The 12,481-nt window shown below is 37.3% G+C and overlaps 1 protein-coding gene across 2 annotated transcripts in view; it reads left to right on the top strand.

The window, feature by feature from the left end:
- Positions 1 to 9,709, top strand: part of LOC310926526 (natural resistance-associated macrophage protein 2-like) — a 10,303-nt gene extending 594 nt beyond the window's left edge. Inside the window, exons 2-17 of one of the 2 annotated variants that reach the window (XM_083888675.1) lie at positions 1 to 14; positions 1,548 to 1,632; positions 3,280 to 3,416; positions 3,582 to 3,701; positions 3,971 to 4,090; positions 4,232 to 4,338; positions 4,734 to 4,804; positions 4,899 to 4,966; positions 5,072 to 5,227; positions 5,358 to 5,516; positions 5,616 to 5,702; positions 6,597 to 6,716; positions 6,853 to 7,002; positions 7,151 to 7,224; positions 7,763 to 7,916; positions 8,724 to 9,709. The exon at positions 1 to 14 is cut by the window's left edge and continues 27 nt beyond it. In XM_083888675.1, the coding sequence (XP_083744801.1) occupies positions 1,599 to 1,632; positions 3,280 to 3,416; positions 3,582 to 3,701; positions 3,971 to 4,090; positions 4,232 to 4,338; positions 4,734 to 4,804; positions 4,899 to 4,966; positions 5,072 to 5,227; positions 5,358 to 5,516; positions 5,616 to 5,702; positions 6,597 to 6,716; positions 6,853 to 7,002; positions 7,151 to 7,224; positions 7,763 to 7,916; positions 8,724 to 8,831 (1,665 nt within the window). In that variant the 5' untranslated portion in view covers positions 1 to 14; positions 1,548 to 1,598 and the 3' untranslated portion in view covers positions 8,832 to 9,709. Of the gene's footprint in view, positions 15 to 1,547; positions 1,633 to 2,111; positions 2,133 to 3,279; positions 3,417 to 3,581; positions 3,702 to 3,970; positions 4,091 to 4,231; positions 4,339 to 4,733; positions 4,805 to 4,898; positions 4,967 to 5,071; positions 5,228 to 5,357; positions 5,517 to 5,615; positions 5,703 to 6,596; positions 6,717 to 6,852; positions 7,003 to 7,150; positions 7,225 to 7,762; positions 7,917 to 8,723 lie in introns of those variants that run through there. The other variant, XM_083888676.1, reaches the window with a different exon arrangement.
- Positions 9,710 to 12,481: the final 2,772 nt, after the last annotated feature.

The raw sequence follows: 12,481 nt of genomic DNA, 5'->3' as shown, positions 1-12,481 counted from the left end.
ATCTCCCACTCAAGGTGAAAAATCGTTTTTTTCAACTTACATTTATCATAATCATTTTTGATATTGACTGAAATCAAAGTGTTTATCATCATTATGCTTTTTGACCATATCGTCCAGGCCTGTGGACGACTGTGTTGATCCAGTTTTTAATTCTGGGATTTACATAGTCAGACACGGCCAATTATGTTCAAAAATAAAAATATAATACATCACATACTTTAGATTTAAGGGAAACATTCAGATCACAGCCCAAAGGTGGGCATTGTGCTTCATTCAGTCACTGTTATATGAAACAGAATTGTGTTTTTAAAGCCTGCAAGTGGTCCAAGTGTTGTTACATTTGCGATCATTTTTCAGTTTGGGAGTTGTCATGGCTGTTCAGTGGTGATTGTAACATATGTTCTGTGTAGATTAGGCTCCTATAGTGTTTGTTAGAAGTTAGATTGCTCAACACATTCACATTTAGATACACACCTTAGATCAATTCAACTTTCCAAACTTGAGTAACACCAGAATGTTGTTTACATAATTGAATGTTAATTAAACATCTATCTTAGTTTGCAGGTTGGAATATAATATAGTTTACTATGTCCAAATACTTCAGTCTGTTTTACCATGAACATGTGGGCCCTGGGCACCTGTACACTTTGACAAGAATAGTGATGACAGTGTCAGTTAGTGTTAAAAAAAACACTTGCATAATACAGGACTGGACTTCAAGTCACTTGAGGACAAATACAGGACACAGCAGTATGTCAGATGTGGAGCAGCGAAGCATGACAGTGCTTTTATTACTCACTGTGTCAAGTTTCCAGGTTTAGCGGTCATGCTTATAGTGTTCTTTAAATCTGGCTCAAGAATGTTGGTTTTAGAATTATTTCCCATTTTCAATTTGTAAGTGGGCGTCTTTCTTGAGTAATACATAGATGTATGGTATGTATTTTGAGCAACTGTCAGTAGAATGAGGACATACTATTTTGGTTGTCTTATTAGAAGAAGTCATTCTCCGCAGCAGTTATCCTCAGGTTCTGTGGAAAATTTATATTAAGATGGAACACAAGTCACTTGTTACGACTGAGGAAAGTGTCAAAGAACCCATTATGTTGTGATGAATATAAATAAGCACATGAGCTGCTATGATGTGACCCTCTGAAGGTAACCTTGACTGATGGCATAGATCCTCTGTCTTTAGCGTCTCATGACTGGAGTTATGTGCTTTCAAAAGAGCCACCCACTCTCATTCAGAGAATGTGGTGTCCACTGGTTATTGGTTGGTCTGAGATTTTGTGAGTGAAGAAATCACAGTTTAAGTCTGTGAGTGTTAGAAAGGTGATGTGTGTGGTGGAAGTGAAACTCTGCAAGGTTCCCTGTTGCAGTTACTTACAATAAGTCATTTAGTCACTGTCATGTTTCACTTAGAAGTTGGTCATTCTCTCAGTGTGAGAAACTTCAAGTTGTTTTGTAGATGACAAGGCCAAAGCCTCGTGATAATCACCCATGTATTTAATGCTTATTCAAGTTACGTAACTGCTGTTGTCTTTTTGTAGGGGGGCTGATATTCATCCCTCAAATTCCCAGGGATCCCTCAGCCTGCCCCGATGAAGGCTGAGCAAGACGGAGACATTCACGAAGGTAACTTCTTAAGATAACAGAAACATGATCATCACTTCAGAAACATGCCCGCTATGTTCCCCAAATGTAAACCTCCTGCGCATTTGGTTAAGACTTTAGTGCATATTCAGTTACTGCTTTGCTTAAAGCACCACAGCTTTAAAAAGTCATATTCCAACAAATTTGGACACAGAAGGAGATCTACTGACTTTATTCCTGATACTACAGTTACAGTACTGTATGTGTGTTTTAATCACATTGTCGGAGTATTTAAAAGGTAAAGGAAGGGTAAAGGGCAGGCGGGTTATTTGTGCTGAGTTTGATATGTCTTAACTTCTCTCTGACAGGTCACTTTTAGAACCATGATGTCAGAATGTCATTGTGACATCTAATGAGGGAGGGAAATAAGAATGATAAAGGCTTAGTCATTTGAAAGTAGAGACAGGGTTTGGGCATCGTGGACTTTTGGACCAGCAGTGAGTTGGAGATGAAGGGAGAAAGGAATGAAAAGTCTAAATTCAGTGAGTTGTACACAACTTATAATACTTTAATAATTATAAATATATATTTGTTATCCAAATAACATATTACAATATTACAAAGTAACATTGTAATTACAGACCTAATGACCTATTGCTTTTATGAGAGGTTTTATTGTTGTTTATATACACCAATCTAATTGCCTTTCCTTTATTGTATTCTCTGTCATTTGTTTGAACAATGCAAAACTAATAACATGTTATTGTTATGTACTCATAAACTGTACTCATATTCTGCACAGATGTGCTGGATTTTGCTCTTTAGAAGCTATTTATGTAAAAACAACAAACATGCCCCACATCATCACTTCCTGATTTTAAGTCTCTTAAAAACTCATCTCTTTGTTTTGGCATTCAACTGTCTTTTTGCTTCTCACCTGCTATGTGTGTTGTGCTCTCTTTGTGTTTTATGATTTAAAATGTTGCTTTATTACTGTACAGCACTTTGGTCAACAATGTTACTTGATAAATACATTGGATTGGTTTGGACATTATAGGTGTGTGTGGAGGTTAATTGTAGTGTAAAATATTCCAGAATGCCTAAATATTTCATAGAATATGGGTAATATCAGCTTTGTGTTTTGCTTGATGTGAGGTAGGGGAGTTTGGCTTGTATTAGTTGAAATACAGATAAAAAATAATGTAAAGGTGGAAGTATCACTTCATGCCAAATCTATAGAAAATCTATAGAAAATCTATAGAAGTTGCTAAAATATAATAAATCTGTGTTTTAAGCAAATGATGCATTTTGCTTTCACTTTGTTCAGGTGTGCTCCTCAAGGTATCAGTGCATATTATTATGTTCACATATTGTAATCTGATTAATAACATAATTGTTGCACAGTCAACTCCATGTTGTGGAAGTGATTACACTAAATCTTCACACAGCAATTAAGCTGTTGTGTGTTCACGATGTTATGTGTTTTATTTATTTATTTATTTATTTAACTGTATGCTTGACAGAGGCTGTGTGTACAGTGTGTAGCTTCATAGCTTTACCAGAGTTAGCTTTGACCTCATTTTTATTTGTTGTCCCTGGACAGAAGGCAGAGAACATCTCTACTAGAGAAGCCATGCATCACGACTAATAAGCCTTTCCCTCTGTGGTGTTTTTATTTTTTATTTTTAGAGGACTCCCCTGAGGAGAATGGAGTCCAGAGGAACCAGTACAGCACTGTCTCTCCTCCTGCCTCACCTGAGGTCCAGGAAGAGCCCTTCTCCACATACTTTGAGGACAAGGTGCCCATTCCTGAGAGTGACAACCAGGTAATGAAGATGATAAATGTTTTTTGCTGTTGTTGGACAAATAATAATGATTTGTGTTATTAGAAAGATAGAAATATATATATTAAATTCATTTTTTATATATATATTTCAATATTATTCCAGTTACAGAATTGGTTAGACAACCACAATTCGGTTTTATTTCAGGTATTCAGTTTCCGTAAACTCTGGGCCTTCACTGGACCAGGGTTTTTGATGAGCATCGCTTACTTGGACCCAGGAAACATCGAGTCTGACCTGCAGTCTGGAGCTAAAGCTGGCTTTAAGGTGATATACAATAACAAAACATGCTGCCATGGCTCAGTTAGCTGGTCTGAAACAAACCATTATTCTGCGCAACAGCTATAATTTGTACTTATTGTAGCCTTGCGAGTGCACATCAGTTTTTTGCTTTATTTTGAAAGCTTTTCCTAAAAAAAACATACCTTCCTTTAAACTTCTCAATCAATAATTTACTAAGACATTGTAAGTTAAGACAAATAAAAATCGTTCTATAAAGTTAACTCCCTTGTGCTGATGTTGTTTTTCTCTCTCAGCTCCTATGGGTTCTTCTTTTAGCCACCATTATCGGGCTGCTGTTGCAGAGATTAGCCGCTCGCCTTGGGGTCGTAACAGGGATGCACCTGGCTGAAGTTTGTAACCGCCAGTATCCCACTGTGAGCATTCCTGACTTTTATGACGCATTTTTAGATGTTGTTGAATCACCTCTGAACTCGATGTACCTTGAGGTTAAACATGAAAAAATCTTTATGACAGAACAAACTATATCATTGTATTTTCATACATTTATTTCTCAGGTTCCTCGATACATCCTTTGGATGATGGTCGAACTAGCAATTATTGGCTCAGACATGCAGGAAGTCATTGGCTGTGCTATAGCTCTCAACCTCCTTTCTGTGGGCAGGTAATGTCTTTATCCATGTAAAGTGGTGGCAAACATGTGTAGAGTGTTTTTTATTTCCTCCTAATGGTGAGAACAAAGTGACCAAACACAGTTTTTCCCATACTTTAATGACATGGCCATATTCAACCCTTTTAAATACATACTGACGCATTTCTGCCTCAAGCCTTCAATAGGGAAGCTGCCCTGATGATGGCATGAGGCTGAAATGTGTCTATTTATACATTTTAAAGGGTAAAAGGTGACTATGACATTTCATTATAGGATTAAAGATGTTTGTTTCTACCTTTTGTGTACTTGTTTTCCATTGCAACACCACCTTTTAACGAACCTAATGTGAATCCAGGAAGAACTTCTACCCAAAGAGATTTCACTACATTTTCCTGTTTGTCCTCCAGGATCCCACTGTGGGCAGGAGTCCTCATCACCATCACTGACACATTTGTGTTCCTCTTTCTAGACAAATATGGTATGCGAGCCTCTGTAAATAAGCAACAACTACCTTGGCCAGTGCCTAAAAAGCTGTGTGTGTCAGTGTTTATACAGTTTGTATCTCTTTGTAGGGCTGAGGAAACTTGAAGCCTTCTTTGGCTTTCTCATCACTGTAATGGCTATTAGCTTTGGTTACGAGGTAAGGCCCCTTCTCTTTCCCAATACAAGTTTTAGTTAACATCTTACACTGCATTTACAGAGACCTTTGTGACACACTGACACGTTTAACTTGTTCGCTGTCTAGTATGTGCTGGTAAAGCCAGACCAAGGGGAGCTGCTGAAGGGTATGTTTGTACCTTACTGTGCTGGCTGTGGGCCTTCACAGCTGGAGCAGGCAGTTGGAATTGTGGGTGCTGTCATCATGCCCCACAATATCTACCTGCACTCAGCTCTGGTCAAAGTAAGAAACAAATATTAAATCACTTGCAAATTTAAGTAATAAACAAGTCAAATTTACATTTCTCTAACAATCAGGGAGTAGGTTTGTACATTGATTTTGTTTTTTCCGTTTTTTTTCCCTCATGCACCAGTCTCGGGACATTGATCGCAAAAATAAGAAGGACGTAAAGGAAGCCAACAAGTACTATTTTATCGAGTCAACTATCGCTCTCTTCATCTCTTTTCTCATTAACGTCTTTGTCGTGGCCGTCTTTGCTCAGGCCTTCTACAATAAAACCAACATGGAAGTGGTGGGTACACATTAAAGGCACTGTTTTTTTACGAAGCACTGCTGACGATTGTTGTGATGTTATTGTTGATTTATTGAATTAATCTTTTTCTGGTGGCAGAATGCAGAGTGCAATGCAACAGGCAGTCCTCACACAGATCTCTTCCCTCTGAACAACGACACTTTGGAAGTGGACATCTACAAAGGGGTACATTTCTGAGCATCATATCTAAATATACACCCAGTGCAGTGAGGTGCACAGCACAATTATTGCTAGTTTTCCAATCAACACAGTTGTCGCTCACATGATGTAGGTAGCAAATGCACTTGCTCTCAGCAGTCTGCCTGTGAGTGTGTTGGTCTTAAAATGAGGTGTGTTGTTACCTTGAGGCAGCAGAAAGTCACTGGCACATTGACCAGCTAAAGTCAATAGCTTCCAATTGTTATGCTTATTTAAAGTGTGCATTAGATACATCCAAAACACACCTACAGATATCTCATACAAGTACTGTAAATACTCAACTACTGTGTAAGTAAATGCTTTGTATTCAGAAAAATGGAGTTAATGCACTTGTGTGATACACTTTAGACAATGTGCTATGAATCGTTTCAACTGGGCCCTAAACCACTAATCAGAAAAATCAGAGAAAGTGCCATTTCAAATTGTCAAGACTGTATTAGAGATGGGAAGTCTGATTTAGGCACCTCACTCCAGCTGTTTATATTTATCAGATTAAAATAACAAGTGGAACAATACTATGAACTGATAGTAAAAATAGTAATTTTTTAGGGTAATTGTAGGTGTATATACTCTGTTGAATTGTTGAAGTGTCTTCTGTGTTTTAACCTTATTATATTGTCAAGCCAAGAAAGATTTTACAGGTTTTACTCTCTGAAAAAAATTTTCCTTACAGAGACAATAAAGTTTTCTATTTATTTATCTGAAATATGCCCGTACATTTTAAATGTTCACACTGGAAAAGTCCACTAAAACAAATGAATCTCATTAAAGTATTCTCCAGCTCTCTCTCTTTTGAAAGATGGATACAGATGTTGATCATTTTAATTTTTAAACTTTTTCTCTCTTGATGTGTTTGTTCAGGGTGTCGTGCTTGGCTGTTTCTTTGGCCCTGCAGCTCTATACATCTGGGCCATTGGGATCCTGGCAGCTGGACAGAGCTCCACGATGACAGGCACTTACTCTGGGCAGTTTGTGATGGAGGTAAGAACGTGTGTTACTTAGAAATGTAGTGGTAGCTTTGTTACTTATTATTTGACAGTCAGATGTGTTGCAGTGAGAAGTGAGATCTATCTAAATGTTTCTACTCATTCATGTGCTTTGCTTGTTTGGGTTTCAGGGTTTCCTGAACCTACGGTGGTCGCGATTTGCACGAGTGCTGTTGACCCGCTCCATCGCCATCACACCTACTCTGCTGGTAGCCATTTTCCAGGATGTACAGCATCTGACTGGCATGAATGACTTCCTCAATGTGCTTCAAAGCATGCAGGTCAGGCCCAGTCATCTGGAAAGCTCTGTAAACTTGAACGTCCTGAATGTTTCTCATCCTGAATCATTCTTTAATTGTTTCCACAGTGTGTTTAGTAATCTTGTAAAATTTTCATTGACATTCAGACTTTTTTTTATGTATCCAACAGCTTCCATTTGCTTTGATCCCAATTCTGACCTTCACAAGTCTCACATCCATCATGAATGACTTTGCAAACGGATTGTGAGTAAAATATGCATTTTTCTTTTTATCATTGTTTTCCTCCATAGTATTTCCTTAGTAGTATTTTCTATTAACGTAATCACTTTGGTTTTCATACTGTTTATACTGTACATGTTAGTTGTATTCTTTAAGCTGCATTTATTTACTGAATAATAATCGCATTCATAGGAGAGGCCTTTACTTGTCAACAGTGTATCTGCCTAACACATGTAACACATAAATGACTTGATGCAGGGTTAATTGTCAGGGTGCTGCTGCTGCACTGCCCTCTCGTCTAGTTCTACCTTTTTCTTCTCATTAACATGTAGAAAAGCAGCGTTTGTAGTTTCCTTCAGAACAACTCATCCAAAAACAGGATCTATGTTAAGATCAGTGGAAGTTCTCCAACTGGGTTTAGTTATTCAGTGACTAATCAACAGGTAAACACAAGACCAGCCAAAGTACAGTTTGTTTTACTCTGTGGATTTATTCAATAGTTTATCAGGAAATATTATCTCAATGTTTCTCAGTTGTTGATCTAACTGCATGTTCTGTTTAGGGTGTGGAAGATTTCCGGAGGGATTGTCATCCTGCTGGTTTGTGCAATCAACATGTACTTTGTGGTGGTTTATGTGACGTCACTGAACAGTGTGCTGCTCTACGTCCTCTCTGCTCTCCTCTCCGTTGCCTATCTGTGCTTTGTTGGCTATCTGGTGAGTTCTTACTGCCAATTTCTCTGGCTGCAGAAATTAGACATTTTTGCTCCAATTTTACTGTATTGATGCAGACAGGCTTGTACTATAAATGTTTTTACTAACTGTATTTCCATCCCATTTAAGCTTCTGGGCTAGTGATGGGATTGGCAGTTCATTTGAGTATACTGAATCACTTGAATCAGTTTATTAAAATGATTACTTTAAAAGATTTGTTCACCGAATCGTTCAGTGCTAATCAGGAGCCCAGTGCCCTGCTAAGACACGAATCAGTTCATGAAGTGATCCCAGTCAGTTCGTTTACTCAAATGATTCGTACTTTCGAACGAATCACTCCTGACCGACAAAACACTATTCTGTGCACAAATGCTTGTCTGTTGTTTTACAAATTTACAGATTTATTTAATCCTACAGTACGAGCAACCTACAGTATGTGCCGTAATATTAGTAAATTAATGGGAGGAACGAATATATTATATATTAAAATCAGCGTTTTATCCATAGGCTTGATTTTCACTGTGTGTAAACATGTCTAAGTGTCATAGTAGATTACAACGCCATTACACCACTTTCAAACTGACCAACATGCCCTGGGACTCTATGTACAATATGTTCATTTTTATTAATGATTCACTAAACCAAAATTAAAAGGAAATGTGGCTTTATAGAACTAAATTAAAAGTAAACGATGTATAGGTGAATAGACTTACCAGGATCTTTTAGTTAGAAAAAAAAACATTGGATGCATGACAATGAGCACAAATGCTATTGTGTTTTGACTGGTTTCTCCTTTGTTGTTGTCTGCAGGTATGGCACTGTCTGGTCTCTTTGGGGGTTTCCTGCCTGGACTTTAGCAGCAGGGTAAGAAAGCGACCTGCTCTGTTGATAGAGGAGCCGTCAGAGTACGACTCATAGAGCTGGACAGGAACAGTTAACCACCAGCATTCCTCTTTCCTCTCTGAGAGACTCTGAGCCCTGTACACAACCCGGACTTCTCAAGATCATGTAGGATCTTGAAAGCACAGTTCCTGCTACTGTCACATGTTTGTTTGGTGTATTTTAGTCGCTTAATCAAACATAATCACACTCCGGCACCAGGAAGATAAAGGTGCTTGTAATTAATGCTTCAGTCAAACGCTAAGGAAATGTATGTGTACAATTGGATTAACGCTCTCTACCTAAAATCTGATGTTCTCAGACGTTGTTTGCTAATAATAGCTGCATTCAGTATTTTTGTTCTCCATACTGTGAAACCATCACCCTAGTACCTACTGTATGTTTCATGAAGAAGAAGCTGCTGCTGCATTCTGTTTTCATGTCTACTCAAGGCTACCTCAACACCCTCCACTCTCATTTGACTGTCTCAAGTGGCAAGTTTCAGTATATGCACAAGTTATACGCACACACAAGTCACTCAGTTCAACCAAGTCTTTGAAGGAAATATAAATCCTGAGCTCAACTAAGTGGCTGCAATCAAACATGTGAAAGCTGCAGCCTCGAACCCAGAGCCTCTTTCAGTGCCTACATAATCAGGATGCCAGCAATGCTAAGTTCTTCAATGCACTGAAATGGGCCGAACAGTAAATTTATATTTCACAAACCTTGGGGAAGTACATATACTTCATTTTCTCCAAAGTCATTGCTCATTTCTCCTTTTTGGGATCAAAGCAATAAGTGTCTCTCTTTTCCTAAAGAGAACATGTCAAAAATAAATGGGGAAAAACCAATATATGGACATTATGTGGAGTTTTCTATCTTGATGTCAAAAGAAAAGCCTTGTTATCTATTTTGTTTTTATATATTCTAATCCCAATGTGACTTCCTAGTAAAATAAAGTTGAACTGTGTTTTAAATTCATAAGTAATGAGGAAATTATTTCTGATTTCTTTTTTGATAAGATGTCTTTGAAATTAATTCACTAAACCTGGTCACATATGGTCCACCTTTCCATACAACCTGCTAATTACAATACAGAGTAGCTCTAAGTTGCTGTAATATTTACATGAACTGTTGAAATGACCTGTGAGAATAAGTTAACATATATTTAAGATGTGTTTGGTTCTGATGGGTTTCCCACACGCTGCTAAAAAGACACATTTCTTTTTCCATAAATTAAGGGGTCAAAGAGCTAACTATTACTTTTCCACTTTAATGTAATCAGAGTAGATGTAGATCAAAACACTGCATGTAGTATAAATGCTCTTTTCCAGGATTTTCCAGGATTAAATGAGGAAAATAGCACTTTGACCCAAGGTGAGCATCTTTAATTAATCAATAATTACAAACAATCAAATTCAAATTGTAACCTGATCAGACATTCTTTTATTTTATTTATTTATTTATTTTTAACCACTGTTCAAACTACAGAAATTGAAATGTGTTTTCCTTAATGTTCTAAAGTTAAAGTACAGCAATGCACCAGCTAAAATTGCTCTATAGTCATCAATACTCTAAAGGTTTTTAAATAAAAAAGTGACATCTAGAGTTGGTTTAAAATTAGCTACAGTAGTGCAATGTTTTCCAGGTTATACTGAGCACTATGTGTGTATTTAGCAAGTATTTGTGTGTGATTTTTCTTTTTGGAAAATTGAATGAACATTTTCAAAGTATTTTCTTGATTTTTGATTATCAAGCAGGAAAATGTCATTCTCTCTCTTTCAGATACAAATTGGACCTCCACGACACACAGACATTTACCTGCTGAACGACATGGAAGATGACGCTGTGGTTGAGAGATAGGACGACACGCTGTGAGTGGACGTCGAGCTGTGGTGACTGAAGGACACTGACTCACTTGAGTAAAGCGTGCGACGACCTCGGGGGCTCGGTCAGTACGAGTTCATCTTCACCTCTCGGTGCCTAACCTTTCTAAGTGCACTTGATGTGAGCCCGCAGATGTCTAATTGTGTCTGTTTTTCCACATGCACTGCTGAAAACATGCTGCAGGTCTATGATGAGACAATGTTTATACGAATTTTAAAAAAATGGGCTTGTGGTTCCTGTGACCTCATATCCATAAAATTGGCCTATCCAATTTCCAATTTAAAATTGCACAAAATGTGTATTTGGCCATTTGTTTCTTATTTTTTCCAGTTTACCTCCCTTGATAGACTGAATATAAAAACAGTCCAAGTTGATTTATGTTGTATATTTGATTAATTTAAGAAAAAAAAGTCACCAAAGCTATGTTTAAAAGTGGGACCAAGCGGCCACCCATTTTATTTATATTGAAATGAATTCTTAAAATAATATTTAGTACATACAACATGTTATGCTATATGGACATAAATATATTAAAACTGTATAGTGTTTAAATGTAAGAAAATGACAGTTTTATGTCATTTTTTCTTTCAGTAATGCAAAAAATATATTTTGCTCTTGGAGATGTTCACATCTGTTTGTCTTTTTACAGCCATTTGTAATGATTCAACTAAAGTTAATGTGGTAGGATGTGAGAATAAATGATTTCAGTGGTTTCTGGTCCTGGGATCCAAAAGAGACAACAACACACATGTTTAGCCACATGATAATACATGTGTCTGTTTTGTAGCACATGTATACATTCCCATTCAGTATGTGTGTGAGTGTGCACAGGTGCTAGAAAATATCCTTCTGAATGAGCTTTGGCCAGTGTGTTTTTAAGATTTGCTCATTTATGAGTGGTTTGTCATTTTTATAAAGTGCTCCTTGGAGTTTTATGTAGTTTGTTAACTTTGTTTTGCTTTAGCATGTTGGGGCATTAGAGACAGGTAGCCTTTTTTGTTGTTTTTTTGATGAAGCCAAATTTGTGGAGAATGTGTACATAAGTGCACTCGGGTTACATGGATTACAAGACTTTACTTTCTTGTAAGAAAATGAACATGTGAGAAAGACGTTACCATGGTTGTGCAAACAGAGGACGGACGGTAAATGATCTAAGGTGTTTTTTTTATCACAAGCAGAAGCATGGACATTCTTACTGTTGTGGTTTGGCTGCTGGGCAACAGAGTGTTAGTTTGACAAATGCCTATAACTGTTAAACTTGAGTTAAGAACAGAAAGAAGTGTTACAAGGTTAAGAAAAAAAAGAAAAAAAACGTTTTGATTTTAGATTTAAAAAGTGCTTGGTCAGTGATGTGTGTAAAACAGATGGTAACTTATTCCAAATTTTGGACAACAGCAAAGGAACAATTGCCTTACAGTTTATATCTCAACCTCAGGATGACCATAGCTCCGTTATGTTCATTGAGGGTTAAAATAAGGCTGAACAAGGCTTTAAATAAACACTAAGATCTTAAGATCAGTTCTAAGATAAACAGGCTGACAGTGGAGTGAGTAGAAAACACCCAGTGGAGTACCTTTTTTTCAGTCCAGATTCTAGATTTTTCATCATCTAATGATTTCTTCCTTCCCAGGAAATTTCTTCCAAATCGTTTTCTTTTAGAGTTCTGCTGCTGCTCAAAGCTGTTAGAAACATAATCTCCTTGGTGGAGGTAGTAACACTAAACAACAGAGGGATCCATCATTGAAACATCTGACACATAATAGACTGTGCATTTTTCTTGACTTAATATTGGACTGCATTTG

The sequence above is a fragment of the Microchirus variegatus genome, assembly GCF_963457635.1.
Source record: "Microchirus variegatus genome assembly, chromosome: 4".
Lineage (NCBI taxonomy): Eukaryota > Metazoa > Chordata > Actinopteri > Pleuronectiformes > Soleidae > Microchirus > Microchirus variegatus.
This window is presented reverse-complemented; position numbering and strand designations above follow the sequence as displayed.